General features: G+C 41.1%; 1 protein-coding gene across 1 annotated transcript in view; it reads right to left on the reverse strand.

Annotated features, from left to right (window-relative positions):
• col15a1b (collagen, type XV, alpha 1b) overlaps positions 1 to 19,703 on the reverse strand; it is a 54,454-nt gene that overhangs the window by 34,434 nt on the left and 317 nt on the right. The window contains exon 2 of the mRNA XM_085388510.1: positions 19,543 to 19,598. Coding sequence (XP_085244636.1) covers positions 19,543 to 19,598 — 56 coding nt within the window. The remainder of the gene's footprint in view (positions 1 to 19,542; positions 19,599 to 19,703) is intronic.

Genomic DNA, 19,703 nt, shown 5'->3' on the forward strand with positions numbered 1-19,703 from the left:
CATCATCAGACTGAGGTTAAGTGGAGCAACCAGACTGTTTTCAGAGGGACTCAGAAACTTCATTCTTATCATTTGCTTATGAAGACATGCCTTCCTAAAGTAGCATGAAAGTGCACCATGAAGACCGGCTGACATGCAGACTTTTCTAATGTGAACCTCAATTATCTGTCAAGTTCATAATGTTATTAATAATGTTTTTCTCTTTAATTATTGAGACATTTTACAAAACAAAACTATTTAGATAGCTGAAACTGGTTAGTGGATGTAACCGTAACATGTTTTGTCATTAGTTGGGTGGTGTAGAGTCCAGAGCAGTGGCGAAGCCTTTGGACCACACACTCCATAAATATCACCCACAGAAATATTGCATTGTTGTTGCCAGATTTATGTTTGTGCAAACCTACAAAAACACCTCTAGTAAAGCTTTGAGGGATGCCTTTTAAGGCTCAGCTTGCTCTACATTCTCACTGACATAAATATATCTATTTATTTAGAGTTGGAGCTGCAGCTGAATCAGTCTCTGTTTTTCACTATTTTGGGATAGCCTACTATTATTATATATTATATAAAAACATTTTTATGATATATCAGCAGCTATACAGGCATAAGAAGAACTTTTTGCTTAGTTACTTTACACATAATAGTTCCCTGTTCTGTCTTGGAGCATGATCAGTGGTTATCTAAGTCCTCACCATCGCTATCAAGTTTGAAACTATTTTTGTCTGTGCTGCTTTGGGGTGGACCAAACCACTAGCAGCTCATAGAGGGGGGAGAACATCCCAAGAAAGCTTTAATACTGTTTAGGATGCAAGTTGTAGTCCAACACGCTAACATTAAAAACTATTTTATTTGGTTAAGAATTCATTTTTTCAAAATTTCACATTTCACCACTATTTTAAAGAGAGTCTCTTACAACTTAGCCCGACCATATCTGGTGCTACGCTGGCCCCAATTTTGTTGATCATCATACTAAATGAAACTACGGTGAATCAAGAGGGAAAACATTGCAGAGGCATTAGAAGGGAGGTTTCTTTTAAGAGCACAGAGGGAAAGCTTTGCTTCAGTGTGTCCTTTGGCACATAGTTTTTCGGTCACTTTCTACATACATTTCATACATTCCACTGTAACATAGAAATTGAATAAAAAAGTAAGAAAATTATCAAATATTCATATTATGTGACATTAGATAACATGTGAGAAGACTGCGGTTTAGAGATTGAATGTGTAATTCTTATTCAGAAACAATGAGTTATTCGTGTAATACTAATGTTTTTGATTGTAGTTACATCTCATTCTTAGTTTTTGACTTGTGCTCTCATGTATGTGTCTATAACTAGAAAAGCTCAAATTTCCATCACCATTGCCAGAGAATGGTGCTGTTGGGTAAAAGCAGGAAAATGGCTTCACCTTTAATAGCAAGCGCTCATTTGCTCCCTGACGCAAAATTATGATGATTGTTTCTTAATTGCACGATAAAAGGTTTGGACTTCACTCTGCTGCCGCTCACTGATCACAGAGCGAGGACAGGGGCCCCACGTTGCTGATGACAAAGGCATGACTGTTCTCTTGTGTTGTGTCTCTGTAAATGTTTGGTGAGGTCCAGGACAAAGGCTGGATTGGTGGTAATGACTGGATTGTGATGTTTGTTTAGGTTTGAGTTTACTTGTACTGTTTGCTGTTTTTTTTTTTTTTTTAGAATGGAAGTGATTATTTATTTGAGCTAAAAAACATTTGATTCTGTATATTTCAGTCACATTTTTATTGAGGATAAAGAAACCATTTGCCAACCAGTTACTACAGCAAAACAGACGTTTTGCTGTAGTAACAAATGTAACTCAAAAAACCTCAAGTCTCAGCCATGTGTTGTGTGATTTACTTACGGAGTTGAACAAGAACCTAATTCTGTTATTCAGTGTTTTATCCAAGTATCAGTGGCTATCAACAAGTAGCTTTTACTGTAGCTACATCAATCACAGACTTTCTTATGTAGTTGAACTAATTAAAATGAAAAATGGCAACCAGAAACTGTCAATCAAATCGATTTTTTCTTAGCTATTCTCCTACTGGTTGGATGTCTGGCTGGTCACAGCAAAAAGACCACCCAAGGGGAAAAAAGAAACGCCCAAGAATTACAGTATTGTTCAATGCATTGTGTAGTAAAGAGCAGAATACTTCATTTGAACTCATAGTTGAAAGTACTGTTTTTATTAATGTTATCCACTTCTTTTGTCTGTTTCCTTGTTTTCCACTTATATGTTAACTTAAACTCATGTCTATGCTAAGTCTGCTAAGCCTGTTAGCAGAATCCAACCAACTACCTAACCCAGTGATTTCATGTTCTGCAATTCAACTTTATTTACACAGCGCCAAATCACAACAACAGTATTTGTATTGTAAGGTAGACCCTACAATAATACATACAGAGAAGAACTCAATAATCATATGACCCCTTATCAGCAAGCACTTTGATGACAGCGGGAAGGAAAAACTTCCTTTTAACAGGAAGAAACCTCCAGCAGAACCAGGCTCAGGGAGGGGGCGGGGCCATCTGCTGTGATCGTTTGGAGTGATAGAAGGAAGACAGGATAAAGACATGCTGTGGAAGAGAGCCAGAGGTTAATAACAAGTGTGATTCAGTGCAGAGAGGTCTATGAACACATAGTGAGTGAGAAAGGTGACTGAAGAAGAAACACTCAATGCAACATGGGAATCCCCCAGCAGCCTACACCAGCATAACTAAGGGAGGATTCGGGGTCACCTGATCCAGCTCTATGTTATTTATGTTACTCATTAAGATAAGATGGGGCCTGAATGTGTAATGGCACAAGGTGTTGCTGAACGTGCTCTAAAAACTTGAACTTTAAACACTTATTTCCTTAATCCAGTTTCACAGAGAGTGTTAAATCTGACAGTTTTCTGAGTAGGGCTCCATCACGTGAATGAGACTTTTACTGACATGTATGTAATAAACAATGTAATAACAATGCCTAAACTAGCCTGAAATTAACTAGCACCTGAACTCTTGGTTTGTAGATTTGGATAAGGGTTTCTAGCTTGTAAAATAGGACTTGTACAAATCTGCAAATTTATCAGAAATTGTTATAAATTAGACTATTATCTCTTAGTGGTTGTAATAAGAATGTAAGTGTTGCAACTGCATCAGAAACATGAGTCAATGAGCTGATGCCAAATGGAGCCTTTTGGCCACATTCAAACAGTAAATGAAAAGAGAGTGCTTATTTGCAAACATGACCCCAGTCGGGCTTTATGTTGTCAAAAAGTAACAGAAAGAAAGCTGAGCTCTGATGTGCGAAGGCGAATGTTAAGGACAATATTCTAAAACACTTCTTCAGTAAAGACTCAGAGAAGAGAAACACAGAGTTCTTGCTAGCAAGGGCAGTTCCCTACTGAGAGACTCCGGTGAGGAACTGCCCTGGTCTTTATTTGAACGTATGTGTGTGTGTGTGTGTGTGTGTGTGTGTGTGTGTGTGTGTGTGTGTGTGTGTGTGTGTGTGTGTGTGTGTTACTGCTGATCAAAGGGTCATGAAAGCACAAAAGGTACATCCTTGGTCAGGAAAGGGTAGTCTCCCCCACCCTAAATAACATGGTGAGGAAGTCCAGCAGTTCATCTATATGTAAAGAAGCACTTAAACTAAAACAGACATAGCTACGTTAATCCTACCATAAAACAATAAGAGAAAGTACGACCTTTCTCGTGCTCCCAGGATGTGGGTGTGTGGAATACACACCAAGCCTTTGCAGCCTGTTAAAGATCACACAACCTATCCCTACACAATTGATTATATGCCTCTGAGTATACATGGTTGAATATTTCCTAATACAAATAACTACAAGCAGTATTCTACCATATGCAAACTTATATCACTAAAAGATTATACTGACTACTAAATACAATTTTCTATTGACAGCGAACGTGGTGAACTGCTCCACATTCTTATGAGTATTTACAGACCCTTTTTTCTATACATGCTGACCCCATTTAGGGCCCCTGGATTCCAGGAGGAGTAACCCCTTCACCCTTCACCTCTCTCTCACTTCCTGCTCTACCTAGCAACTGCTACAACAATAAATGCTAATTGGTTTACTGTCACAGCCAATCCCATGGATGAAACTAGGAATTTATTTACAAAAAAGTTCCATTTAAGCGTCTCCTGGAAAGACAAAGGAAAATCACAGAGGCATGCGTCTGTGTGGATATTTTGATATAACAGTTTTAGTTACAGAATTTCTTTAGATGACGTAAGATGCCAATTTTAAACAAAAACGTGTCCTGCTTTTGATTAATAATCAGAAAACAGTGATGTAGATTTATGTACATAAATGTGTTAAGATAAACAAGCTGTACAAGTATAACTATGACACATGGGCACATGGTGTCATTTCTAATATCAGTATATTCAGAATCAATAAAATCAATGAAACAGTATATTGACCACACATTAAGACACTGCAGTTGAAATCATACTGTGCTTCGTTCACACATGCTAGCACTCTGCCACCACCTTGTGGTCAAAAACAGTAAATTGGCTAGAGTTTAGAGAAGCCCAGGATATTTAACTGGCTTAGATGTCACAACACAATCCATCAAAATTACTGCAAGATAAAAATAAAATCCAAAAGAAAAATAATACTTGATATAGTGCGATTTTGTGCCTTTTAGTTACATTTTATTTATACAGCACCAAATTGACACAGCAGTGGCCTTAAGGCACGTTTTTGTAAGGTGAATGTTCTGTCAGAGACAACGCCAGCAAGCAGGAGATCTCCTATGAGCAGCAGTTGGCGACACATTACGTATTGGTGTGAGGTTAATGTGTTGTGATCTGTTACAGCAACATTAACCATTGACTGAACTTTTGCCACATTGTGCACTAATGCAACGCCGTCCAAATGACACAATCACAGCATGAATAGTGATCAAGAAGCACTTGAGCTGAGCTAATGGGAGCTGTGATAGAACGCACAAAACACTTAGGAAGCAAGACCACAACTAGCAAGTTGTGCTCTTTCTTTTATCTACTACTAAAATGTAGTAGATAAAAAAATTGGAATTTGGTGTCACTTTTGCTCTTTGTGTGTGTGTTCATAAGCCCGAAGTGTGTGTCTGCATGCGCTCTTGGTTTTGTGTGCTTGAATGTACAAGTACTTTGCCAATTAGAGCGAAAGAGGTTTTGGTTCTCAGGGTTAGAACAACAAAAGAACTCATTTACGAGGCACTGCAGACTGTAACCTTTTTTTAAAGGAAGATTACACGTCATTTTTGAAACTGTTCATACAACATTCTTGAACACTTATCTCGAGGCATTTTACAAGCACAAAATTATGCAACTCACAAAGAATTTATTTGTTTTTTTGTTCTTTTAAATTTGTGTGTTTGTGTTGCTGTATATTTTACCCCAGTAAGTTTGACTGACGCCTCGTCTTAACCAACCCTAAAGACTGTAGCTGGGTGGGTGGGCTGCACAGCTGTCAACAGAGAGGACCTGTTTTCAGGTATAGGTGTACCTCACACACTTTCAGACTCCCGAACATGTGCAGACGCTGCACCAACCAGCCAAGCAGTAAATGAAGCCTGTGTTGAGAAGCTGTTTTCCCATCCCGCCCTCACTCCTCTTCCACTTTTCCTGTGTATGTATTTTCAGTTTATATTTCTAGGCCTTTCTATTTGAAAGAGTGTCCAAGAAAGGCTGCTCACACACTAAAAACTAACACTGTCATCAGCTTATGAGTGGCCAAGAAAACCACAGACAAGAATCAGTGACAACACTAAAAGTCAGCTCCACGGCTAAAAGTAAAACTTAGCGAGAATAATTTGGTTGCTATGCTCCTTTAGGACATTTGAGCGTCATATGTGATGGCAACTAAAAAAAATAAAGGGAAGTGGAGCGAAAAATTCAGAAGGGAATAAAATAACTTAAAGCTGAAATATGTATATGTATGTTGACCAACTGGTTTACAGTGTAATGGAGACAACATGGGTGTTACATAACAGAGGGACAGCAACGTTTCTGCATGTGCGCCTGCACAAAGTAAAGGCGACTGTATGATCAGAAAGACAGCAGCGTCTGTCCTTCTGATTGGATCTCCTCTGTGCCCGGGATGACAGTTGGGACACAAAGAATTCCTGGAATGTGAGAGATGATGGGAGATGTGCACAAACACACTCATACACAGGGGCACACACATATACACACAGAGAAACGGTCACACTTTTTGTGGGCTCTTTGATCTGCTGGCTCAGCCTACTGCCACAGTGAAGACAAAAGGGGGACCACCTGCAGAGGGAAGGGCCATTGTGGCCTGGGAATGAGTTAAAATCTATCAGTCTCTATTAGATGTCTTCTGTGTAAGTTCAAACAACAGGTTACCAGAACGCCTCAGGCTGGGGTGAGGGTGCCCGAGAAATCAGTCGTTTCAGACAAACGAAGAAGTGCTTTACAAAATCCTACAGTCGGAGGTAAAAAAACAAACAAACACCCAAAACTACTAAGGTAATAATACAATGCTTACCCACAAAATGATGACAAGTACAGAAAGGTTTCTTCTATACAGTGATAAAATCAAGTAACCCTGCCTGATCTACTTCAGCAAGTTGTTCCACAGTCATGGTCCCTAAACAACTCTGCTAGAGATTTTAGGAGTGTTCAGGTGTGTAAGGGATACATTTGAAAATTAAATCAACACCTACAGTCTAGGGACATTAATTGCCATTATGTGGATCCTCTTACAAGATTTAATTAATTTAAATGGGACCAAGTCACAGTCCCCTCAAGGAGCTTTATAATGTAAGGACCCTATAATAATTATTAACAGCTATGAAAAGTTAAGATAAGATAGAACTTTATTAATCCCTCGGGTGGGTTCCTCTGGGAAATTCGATTTCCAAAAAAGCACAGCACCGACAGAAGTTACAGAGTTACAGAATATTATATATACACACACACACACACACACACACACACACACACACACACACACACACACACACACACACACACACACACACACACACACACACACACACATATATAAATACAGAGACAATATAAATAAAATATACGAAGGGGATAAATAGAATAAATAGGAATAAAAAATAAAAATACAAGTGAATTGCACATTTCAAGTATTGAGTCTATTGCACTGTTGACTATTTACAAAAAGTATTGCACAAGGTATTGTACAGTGAGGTGAAGAGGCACTACAGCTTAGTTGTTCCCCCCTCCTTTGTCCTCCTGTTTCCCCTCCCTCTCCCCTCCAGGGAGGAGTTAAACAGTTTGATGGCGTGTGGGACAAAGGAGTTTTTAAGTCTGTTAGTTCTTGTCTTTGGGAGAAGCAACCTGTCACTGAACAGACTCTTCTGATTGTTTATGGCCGTGTGCAGAGGATGCCTAGCATTGTCCATAATGTCCATCAGTTTCTTTAATGTCCTTTTCTCTGCCACTGTCACCAGAGTGTCCAGCTTCATGCCGACCACAGAGCTAGCCCTCCTGATCAGTTTCTCCAGCCTGGATGAGTCCCTCTTTGCTGTGCTGCTCCCCCAGCACACCACAGCATAGAAAAGTACTCCAGCAACCACCGACTGGTAAAACATCCTCAGGAGCTTCCTGCAGATGTTAAAAGACCTCAGCCTCCTGAGGAAGTACAGTCGGCTTTGGGCTTTTTTATACAGGTGCTCTGTGTTGCATGACCAGTCCAGTTTATTGTCCACCCACAGCCCGAGGTACTTGTACTTGTTGACCACCTCCACCTCCTCCCCCTCTATCTGAACCGGCAGTGGACCTGCTCTAGACCTCCCGAAGTCCACAACCAGTTCCTTAGTCTTTGAGGTGTTGAGTTGCAGGTGGTTTGTGTGACTCCATGCGACAAAGTTCCTCACCAGACTTCTGTACTCCTCTTCCTGATCATCCCAGATACACCCCATGATGGCCGTGTCATCTGCAAACTTCTGAATGTGGCATAATTCAGAGTTGTAGCAGAAGTCAGAGGTGTACAGGGTGAAGAGAAGAGGGGACAGCACAGTTCCCTGTGGTGCTCCTGTGCTGCTGACCACAGTGTCAGACGTGATGTCCTTCAGCCTGACGTACTGTGGTCTGTCGGTGAGGTAGTCGGAGATCCAAGCGACCAGGCAGGGGTCCACCTCCATCCTGTTCAGTTTTTCCTGAAGCATACAGGGCCGGATGGTATTAAAGGCACTGGAAAAGTCAAGAAACAGGATCCTGACCGTGCCTTTTCCCCCATCCAGGTGTGAGTGGGCTCTGTGTAGGAGGTACAGGATGGCATCCTCCACTCCGACACCCGCCTTGTATGCAAACTGTAGTGGGTCCTGGGCATGTTGTACCTGTGGTCGGAGGAGGTTGAGGAAGAGCCGCTCTAGAGTCTTCATAAGATGTGACGTCAGTGCCACCGGTCGGAAGTCATTCAGCTCATTGGGCCGGTTCTTTTTGGGGACCGGGACGATGCAGGATGTCTTCCATAGGGCGGGCACTCTCCCCAGTCGCAGACTGAGATTGAAGACTCGTTGTAGCGGCTCCTCAAGTTCAGCAGCACACGCCTTTGGGGAGCCGCTATCAAGTTGTCAGATATTAACACTTAGATTCAAATTAGCTTAATTAAATGTAAGTAACAGCTCATGAGTTATTTAAGAAATAGAACTGGAAATCATGTGCACAAAAATAGAAGAATGCAGAAATTATAAATAGAGAATAGCAAAGGGCCAGCGACTGAGCCGTGGGGCATCTCACTGGAAAAGTTACTATTTTAATGTATAGTATGAATATTAAAATCTTCTTTTTCTTGGCATGGAAAAAGAGGGGGAGAGGGAGCAGAGCAGGGACAAAAGAATAGAAGCAGACACAGAAAGAGGTTAAAAAACAAGAAGAAAACTATGAGTCAGAGAGGTTAGCAGAAGTAGAGTCGAGCCTCAGGGCAGAATCAACCCACTGTCTGCTCACACAGACACAAAGACTGAGTGAAGACAACCTACGGTCCAAACGTTGGCTTTCAGCAATACTGATTCTTATGTTTGAGGGCACACATGCACCACACATATCTGAATGTCTCAAATCACTTAAATCGCTTTCAAATTTGTGTCCCCTTTATGAAGGCCTGCATCGCACAATGGAGAAGTCATAGGGCTACACAATACAGTCTCAGGAACAGTTAACTAGACAAATCAAGAACGTGCTCCACGGTAAATTTGTTTATTCGTATTATTATATTAGGTTTCCCCATGTCTCAGTGATCTAAATCTTACACAGTATACAAACTGGGTGCTTTAACAAGCTCACTCAAAGGTTAAAAGTGTTATAGCAAAACCTTTTTTGTGGATTTTGTTAGAAGGGTTAATAAACATCTCAGTTCCCAAAAATCTGAATTTTCTGGCTATTTTCTGATGTGTTGGGTCTTACAGTGCTACAGATGAACTTCTCACCTTGAACACACTCGTACCCTGATATTGGACGCACACACACACAAAAACACAAACACACAAGTTCAGTCAATGGCACACTGTAAAGCCTACAGAATATTTCAGATAGAGGACTGCATTGTTGTTAGGAGGTCAGAGGTGAACATCTGCAGAAGGACAGTTTCCATTACATCAAGTGTTCATAACTATCACCCAATCAGCCTAAAGTCCCTTTTTGCTCCTCTCACCCTTACTTCACCTCTAGAAACACGCAATCACGCAGACACGCACAGAAACAGAGTGAGACACACACAGGGAGAAAAAGAGGTCGTTGCTGTGAAGCTCAGTGATGTTTTTGCCTCAGTGCATGAATGTATACTGAGGTAGACTGTAGTCTACCTGTCTGCATATAACACACATGCAGATGCAGACATAAGCTGACGACAACAGCGAAATCTATTTTCCAAAGTTTATTTTCTAAAACTGCTTAAATCCTGTTGAGCTGTTTACATCAGCCTATGTCCTGCTTATGCATTAGTAGGGCACAGGGAACTGAATGTGAGATATTCGGCGTGTGTGTGTGTCTGTGATCGGATGTTTGCTCAGCTGCAAGTGTTGTTCTCAGAGCCTCTTGTCTTGCTCCAACGCGAATGCTAATGAAACACAAGGAAGGCAGTGTAAGGAGGTGATTCTTTAGCACATATGATCCTGTAAATACTGTCACATTATCACAGTTACAGTATAGAAGGTGTGTATCCCACTGGGCAACAGTCCAGGACTATAAGACAATTTGGATCCTTCACGGCAATGATGTCATTCCTGTTTGTGTTTTGAAGGCCTCGCCATTGTGCATTGTGACAGATTTTTGCTGTGAACTGTCTGGAATGAAAGGCAACCTTTAGAGAAATGCGACAGGAAAATATTATCTCATGTTTGCTCCACATGTCCCTCTGGCAAAGGACCATCTATCGGCATCCACCCACTGTGCACCACAGAAACCACTATTGTTCAGAATTCCAGTAAAATGCTAGAAAGTGTCAATTTAATTATGCTTTTTCTGTGCATCGGCTAACAGATAGGTGTGACTTCAGGAGAAATTCCTTCATCAAATAGTTTAACAAGTAGTTAAAGTTTGATAGTATTCATTTACACCTGGCGCAGGCTTTGTCTTTAAAGCTGGAATAAAATGTGGATTTTTCCTAATGAATGATCTGAAGAATCAAAAAGGTTTGGTCATCTCTGCGGTTCTTTTACAACTGTAAAAGACAGACCTAACATCGAAGAATCTCAGGACCCTGCCATCACCCCACCACTTTCCCCACTTGAGTAGCCTCATGGTTACTTGAAGGCTGACCAAAAGTCTAGTTACATGGCCTCACCAAACTCCTCCCACACCAAAGTTATTGCCAGAGCCGGTTGGACTGCTGGTACCTGTCAGCTTCAGAGTCCCATAGACCAATCAAGGCTGATGGGACTCTTTCTTTAGCATGACTGCTCTCTTCACCACCAAATGATATATGTTTTGGGCAGGCGGCCTGTCCAGGATCCCTTCCTTGCCACCTGATCCAACTCACCACCAAGTGGTGACCAGTTGACTGCTCAGTAGCTAAGTCATGCAGCGACTGATGGGGAAAAAGTGATCACCAACCTGTGACTCAGGGTGTCTTTTATACCAGAGTTGGCAAAAGTACAGACATTCTGTACTTAAGTAGAAGTACAAATACAACTGTTAAAAAATACTCCAGTAAAAGTACTGATTCAACTTCTTTACTCAAGTAAAAATGAAAAAGTTCAGTGTCTGAAATGTACCCAAATAGGAAAGTAAAAAGTAGCTCTTTGGAGGACGTTTCCATTTTTGTGCAGCGCTAACTGAACCTTGTGCTGTCTTAGCATAATGATAAAATAATATCAGTAGATGGGAATACAAACTTTAACTTTTTATTTAAAAAAATCGAATTATACTCAAATTGAATCTGAAGAAAAAGAAGGATGATAAAGGATTTGGTCTATTGCCTACATTGTAGAGGGCGGCTTTGTTTTTAAATAGTAAAATGTGTACAGTCAGAGGTGAAAGTGGATTTATCAGGTGGGAAACCCGAAAATTGTTTGTAATGTTTCATGCAGATGTGTCACGAGTGTCCTGGCTGATTTCCATCCTCTACACTGAAAGCACACTATTTCTAGTGTCTTTTTTCTCCAAGGTATAAAGTTGGTATGAAGGTGAATGGATGTCAGCATCATCAGCTAAAGATTCACATGAATCTGTGCTAAAGCTGATGTAACGGAAATCAGACCATGAAAGCACAGCCACTGTGCAGCAGTCACACACTGTTCTTTACTCCATCACAGTACAAACGTAGCTGTTTATCCTGCAGAGGATTGTCATGCAACCTTTAAATAACACAGTGAGTTTACCTCAGTTTGTTTTGCATGTTTCACAATATGAAAAATTTCCAATCAGACCCAGTATCTGATTTAAAAATATGAGGACTTACACTTTAAATTTCCAGCTAATCAAACACCACTGAGCAGTTCTTACCTTTAAATCTTCTAAGTGCCACAAATGGAGGGGCAGCTGGTCATTCCCTGGCAGATAACAGCCAGGTATCACAAAATCATTTGAGTCTCTCATTCATCAAAAGCGCGGAAAGCCAAAATAGGTACTGAAGAACCGAGTGCACATTCACTGTTCCTCAGGGAACGATAAGGGCTAAGGGAAAGAGAAATGTCTGAGCTGATGTAAAACAGTTGACAGTGAACCGTACCGCAGAATGTCACAACACAGAACTTGGAAGATCTTGGTGTGCTCGAGGACAGCGGTCCCCAACCTTTTTTGTGCCACGGACCGGTTTATGCCCGACAACATTTTCACGGACTGGCTTTTAAGGTGTCGCGGATAAATACAACAAAATAAAACTGGTACCGGTACCGAAAAAAAGAAGATTTATTCATAACAGACGTGAAAAGACCCAGGAAAAGAGAGTAAACGATAAAAACGATAACAAAATAACGCTGAAAACCGATAAAAACCCTGAAAACCAGACATTTCACACCTGAGCTTCAACTCTCGCGGCCCGGTACCAAACGACTCACGGACCGGTACCGGTCCGAGGCCCGGGGGTTGGGGACCGCTGCTCTAGGACAAAAGCTTGTTGTGAGGAAATTAAATTGCTACATGTATATTGTGTATGAGCTCTCTCCTGGATAGAAAATTTGGGATTTGCTGTGCCATAACTTCCCTTTAAGCTTGGAGTACAGCATCACGAAAATCAAGTTTGCATTACTTGGGATTTAGAGTTTTAACAAACTGAGTGTGTGTTTATGTGACACTCTCTATCTGCAAACAGGAAAAGATGGGCATAATTTCTGTGCCCACAGAGTCAGACCCAAAACGCAAAATCATTCCCAAGCATAAACACAGACGCAGAAGAACCGTGTACTGTCAACATTTTCCTTAAACTTGGACATTTCGTGGCCTGTTTAGCAGAGGTAAATGAGTGAGTGCAACAGTTTGTCATGTAAAGTCAGACAGACAGGAACATGAAAGAAATTTGGGACGATTCAGACACTTACATCTGTAAATCTGTACGAAGCAGTGTTGTGGACAGACTTGTCCATAAAACCCTCAAAAATGTATTTTGAGATCAATCTGTAGCACAAATTTTAAGGGTGGGGCTTTAACAAAAGGGAACGCCATTGTTCAATTCAATTTTAGCCCGATTGCTATACTGCATTCACTTTAAATTAAGATGTATTTAAGGTTAGGAAAATGTGAGTGGAGCTAACAATGAGAAGAAATATCGTCAAACAAACTGGGCTCCTCTCATAGGCAGTTGCTGTCTGATGTGATCTCAGTAGCTTTAAACTCATTTTCATAGCTCTGTGGCTTCCAACAGTCTGCAGATGATTGTGAACTGAGGAGCCACAATTCTTCCATAAGATAAACAGCTGGTCACCACTGACCTCAGGTATACAGTTCAATTCAGTTTTGTTTATATAGTGCCAAATCATGACAGCAGTCGCCTCAAGGAGTTTTATATTGTAAGGTAAAGATCCTACCATAACACAGAGAAAACCCCAACAGTCAAAGGATATATACAGATAGTCCGGCTCACTCACACATGTAGGCAAGCTGACCCACCATACACACTACAGTACAAAGAGATGCTGTTATCTTTTAACCCATATGACAATAAAACCTTTACTATCATCCAGCATACAGTATTTTTCTTTTTTTATTTCTTTTCTATCCAGAGAGAGACAATTATCCTCTAAGACCTGAATGTATGCCAAAACATGAGAAGCTCACAATGGGGCTGGGCTACAGCTACAAGCACAGTGGCAGTTAAAGCTATGTCATTGCTGCAGTCATAGTCACGCCTACAGCCTGTCTCTGCACATGTTTTTAACTGCAGAAAACTTGGACTTGTCATAGAAGGGGTAGCACATTCATGATGGCTGCATTCCATCTGGCTGAGGCTATGCTGTTTTGATTGCTTGGGCTTACAGAGACACATAATAGAGTTGAAGCATCATTTATTCCACTGGTACTTTCCCTCCTGCAGTTAGTGAAAATGTATACTGGGGGAAAAAAGCCATAATTCCTTGAAGCAGTCTGCAGCTAGGATATCTATCTAGCTATATCTAGCAGGCGGAGCTGAGACCATGTCATTGGGTTATTTTCCCACTAAAGGAGTCCAAATGAGTGTATACATCTAAAATCATGGACTTGCTAGTGTATAAAAGGGAAATAGAGGTTTGTGGTATGTCTCTCAAGCTGTCAAACTGAAACACCACACTTCACACCACCCTGAATCCTCCCTTAGTTATGCTGCAATAGGTGTAGGCTGCTGGGGGAGTCCTTTGATTCACATTGAGTATTTCCTCTTCAGTCACCTTTCTCACTCACTATGTGTTAATAGACCTCTCTGCACTTAATCATCTTGCTATTAATCTCTGGCTCTTCCACAGCATGTCTTTATCCTGTTTCCCTTCTATCACTCCAAACATCACAGCAGATGGCCCCGCCCCTCCCTGAGCCTGGTTCTGCTGGAGGTTTCTTCCTGTTAAAAGGGAGTTTTTCCTTCCCACTGTCGCAAAAGTGCTGCTCATAGGGGGCCATATGATTATTGGGGTTTTCTCTGTATGTATTACTGTAGGGTCGACCTTACAATATAAAGTGCTTTGAGGCGATAGTTGTTGTGATTTGGCGCTGTGTAAATAAAGTTGAATTGAATTGAATTCACTAAACCAGCAAGAGTGAGAAGATGGAACACAAACTCATTTTTGACTACTTTTCTGACAGTAACATAAAGGGAGTAAAGCCTGACATTTGAGGCACAGTGCCATACACACTAACACACATTTTCCTTACATATACAAAAAACTAACTACGCTGATGTCCACCCGAACTCTCAAGAAGGTTTTAAATGTGGCATATTTGTGGGAAGTGGCTCAGTTAAGAGTTTCATAAGTTTCATAAGTTAAACTTAAAACGTTCTCCTTCTCTGAAATCATCTGGAAATATTGTGTTCAAAATGACAACGTGTATCAAAAGTTGGAGAAGCAGGACATTTCTTCATTTGGTTTCTGTGTCAGGTTCTTGTGTGTATGTGCTCTGTACATGCACCAGTTTCATGAGAGTTACGTATCTTTATGTCTCTAAAACACTGGTTTAACATTTAGCTGTGAGGCTATGCAGAGACATTTGCAAGAGTGATAAACAATGCTAAACAATTCAGATGAAGCTCAGCGGGTCCCCCCCCCCCCCCCATGGTATCATGTGTGTCCCTATCTTTATAATATACTGTATTATGTTATAGTGATTGATGCTCATATTCAACACGACCAAAGATTCGTACAACAAGATTAGTCTGTGAAGGTTCTCAGTCATCCAGGTCATCATAGTCTAAAGAGCTTGGAGAGAAAAGCATCTGGACTTCTTTGAGTTCTTTGAGTTTAAAGAACAAGTACAAGTTTCACTTAATGTGCTAAAAGCTCTAAACGCCCAGTTGCAAAACTTTTTCTACTTTTTCATCAGTGTGAAAAGCTGATAAGGTAAAACCCTACAATAATACAGAGAAAACCCTACTTGGTGACAGTGGGAAGGAAAAAATCCCCTTTAAGAGGAAGAAACCTCTGACAGAACCAGGTTCTGGAGGAAGATGGGAGAAAAGCCAAAAGTCACAGCCAATCAAAATAAAGCTTAAAACAATTGCGATTAATTGTGCAAATACAGAAGCTTAACTCACATAAATTAGTGAAGTTTCAGACTTTTTTTCAGTTGGAAAAATGCTGTCTTTATATGCTTGATGCCCCAAAGCACAGATAGAGTGTAAGAGACACACAATGATAGTGATTCATGGCCAGCTTTTTCGAAAGAAACCATGGAAACAGCGTACTCAAACAGCAACAACAAACAGCTTCTCTTGAATGTTATGTTTGTTTTGTAAAAGCCATTACTTCAAGCTGTAAATCTGAATATTTATCTTCAAAAAAATCATCAGGTCAAACCAATAAATGCTTCTGATATTCCTTTCATTTCCTCGGCAGCAGCACAAATCCCCCTTCTTTCCTCATTTTGAACCCAGGCACACGCAGTTTTTCTGAAAATGCTAAAGGGTCCCAAAGTCAGAGCACTACATCACCTCTTTGAGCATCACATCATGGAAAATATGAAAGAAAGGCTATTTTGACTGGAAATTGAAAGGACCCTCAAAGAAACACCCATTATGCTGAGACTTTTCCCCCCCCATTAAAAACAGAGCTGACCGTTACACTCATAAACCAATGGCACCTTTTACAGTTGGCCCATTGTGCCCAACTGTGTTCAAATCAAAGTCACTCTGGCTGAATGAGCACATTCCAGGCAGGACGTGGGACTGCAGCGAGGGCTCTCAGTGCTGTAATATACTGAAGACATTTAGGTAAAGGGTCTTTGATACACCTCTATAACATGCTTGCTTTCCAGGTTTTAGTCATAAAACACCAAAGGGAGCTTGGAGGGAGTTTTACTCCAGTAACATCAGAGACTGAATAAGGTCAGGAGTAAAAGTGATGTGAGGTCTTGGGTAAAACTGTTAAAAAGAAAGGCGGGCAACTGTCAAGTGCTAGTAAATGGCGGAAATTATGTTGTGGGCAGCAGAGAGAATTGAGTTGACATTTGGCTATAACTAAGGTTTTTACACTAACAGGACTGACATTGTCAGCAGCACAATAATATGACTTGGTTTTACTGTACAGAGGAAACACGTCAGAAACAAGACTCCTACTGGGCTCACCTCACATTCATTTATATTGGCTAAACATTGAATCCTTTCAGGGCAATTCAACCAACGGTAAATGGAAAGTGAAGGTTCCTGGAGCTGGGGCATTTTTTTCGGTGGGGGAGTGGGGGTCTGAAGTATGGAAAACAGTTTTCAGCTGAAATTGCAGTGTAGTCTACAAATGTGTAAATCATGAATGACGATGAAGTCCACTCTGACCACTAAATTTAAGTCCAGTGTTGTGATTTCAGCCCTTAAAAGCATACCTAAAAGAAGTTATCTGATTTCAAGTTTCTAAACTCAGGAGAGTGTTTTTCCCACTGGCTCGTTTGGACAGAGCACTCATATATTCTAGACATGCATCCAGTGGACATTAAACTGATTTTAAACTGCCAGGTTAACAGCAGTGACCAATGGGACATTTGTGTGTGAGAAGAATTCACAGTGAGGAAGTGGGCTTCGTTTGTCTTTGCGTCCACCAAGGACTGCTACATAACATGCTCACGTTGTAAGAATGTATCTGACATGAAGAATTTCCTGTTGTGCTACATGTAAGGACATCTTTGTGAAATGACACTATCGGGAGTTCATAGGTGAAAACTATCCATGTTCAGGGTGAGCTGATTGATTTCCAAAATCTTTAGGTTGTATCAGTGTAGACCCAAGTTTGTTTACATTTCAGGCCCACACTGTATTATCAAAAATATTCACTCGTCTGCCTTCCACTTAAATTCATCCCAAAGGTTTTCTGTTGGGTTGAAGTCAGAACTCTGCACAGGCCAGTCAAGATCTTCTACACCAGACTCCATGTCGTTATGGCCCACGCTTTGTGCACTAATGTGTGGATCCCTAAACTTTTCCTACAAAGCTGGAAGCATGACATTGTCCAAAATGTCTTGGTATGCTCAAGTATTAAGAACTTCTTTTACTAGAACTAAGCGGCACAGCCATCTGTGGTGACTGGTTAGGGGTGAGGGAACCTTGCCCACTTCCAAGTCTTCAGACAGAATAATGCTTCCTTAACCGTCCCAAATAACCACCACAAGCTTCTAGGACCAAATCAACTCACACAGCTGGTTTTTTTTTGGTTAAAACAGCTGTGGGGTGCTGTACACTCTAGACTGTAAACGTATTAATGTCATTGCTGGATTTCTGCATTTTAAGACGAGATCGAAAGGCACTGACTCATTTTGTTAGCCTCGAGCTGCTATCGGAGGAGCTGTAGCTTTTTGCCTCAAGTCTCAACCCACAGGTTGCTGCTTTCTCTGGGTGCTGTGGGCGCGCACAGTGTCACGAGCTGTGTGAATAATCAATATCTCAGTGTTGACAAGTCTTTCCGAGACATATCAAGAACATGAGTTCTAACCAGATGTTCTAACATTATTTTTATCATCCATTGTCAAACATCACCTACACACCACTGACATCAAACTGGCACAGGATCAAAACATGCCACTCATAACTCACTGCACGCACACACACACACACACACGCACGCACGCACGCACGCACGCACACACGCACACACGCACGCACGCACGCACGCACGCACACACACACACACACACGCACGCACGCACGCACGCACGCACGCGCGCGCACGCACGCATGCACACACACACACACACACACACACACACACACACACACACACACACACACACACACACACACACACACAGAGGAAACCCCCTCACAGCATTACCATACAAACACTTCACTTCTCACCCTGGTGCAGAGTTTGACTTCTCTGCCACTTCTACCTACATCATCATACGTAAAGGATTTAGGGGACAGAGGAAGCCTGGCCCATTCCCAAACAAACAAATAAACCATCACTCTCCTGCTGAGCTGTGAGCCGAGCCCCACAGCAGGCAGCCGCTGAATGAAAAGCACCACAGCAGGCAGAGGTGTGATAATGGAAATGGGAAGGGGGCTGAACCATATTGTGTGACTCATAATGGATCTGTGTGAGAGCAGTGGATTCAAGTCCAGACTCTTTTGTTGGCATTAAAGACGGTTAACTGCTATTTTGAGGAAGTTTTAAGCCATTTGTTTTACAAGAACTCTCCACCAGTTTAAGCTCTGCAAATTATTTGGGAATTAGTGAGGACAGGGTAGAAAGATGCTTTTTGGAGAAAAGCCTGTGAGGTCTGAGTGTTTTACATGATGTAAATCAGAATCTTAAATTATTTTACTAGATCATGTATGATTACCAGATGTTATCTAGCTGGAGAATAAGCACATAATTGTGCATGAATCCAAAGCAAAAATTAGATTTTTTGATGTATATTTATCAGATGATAATTTGAGCTAAAGGAGAGTGCAGCATAAAAAACTAGTAAGTTAGTTGACATGCTAGCAGACCAGACACTGAATTGTCCATTCCTGAAAGATTTATTCTTGTGATTTTAGTCTTTGAGAGGAAAATCCTAGTTGTTAAAAGTCATTTTTAAGAACTAGGATTTGTCAATAGTTTGTTTTTTTGTAAGGTTTCAACATTACCCTGAGAAATTTCATCAAGCATCTCTCACCTAAGGAAAGTTCACTTAAAATCCCTAAAAGACAATGACTCGCTTGAGAAATACCGTATAGAAACGTCTACAACCGTAGATCAATAATTTGGCATCATAGTTAACTTATATGCTTACTTATTATGTGTCGATCGCTTTAAAACACTTTTGCTGTCTATAGTTCAGTGGGATTAATCATCAACACTAGGAAACATGTCCCTCCTTAGATCAAGCATCTCTGGGTCACTGTCCCATTTTCTTTTTGCAATCGCAGACCCGTCCCAGCTGTTACTTTCTTTATACAGGCCATGCTGAGCTGCAGCTGCGTGAACCTTACCTTCTGTAACCTGCAGAGCCGCTGCCAGCCAGCACAGCAGCATGGTAAGACACCATCTAAGAAGACACATCAGACACATAATGAAAGTTGCATTTGGAGAAATTCTGCATAGACTTAAAAAAAAAAAGAAAGTTAAAACACACTGCAAAAAAGTTCATGAC

This window comes from Rhamphochromis longiceps, linkage group LG18 (genome assembly GCF_057381845.1).
Source record: "Rhamphochromis longiceps isolate RC_006_pf linkage group LG18, R_longiceps_female_GT1.1, whole genome shotgun sequence".
Taxonomy (NCBI): domain Eukaryota; kingdom Metazoa; phylum Chordata; class Actinopteri; order Cichliformes; family Cichlidae; genus Rhamphochromis; species Rhamphochromis longiceps.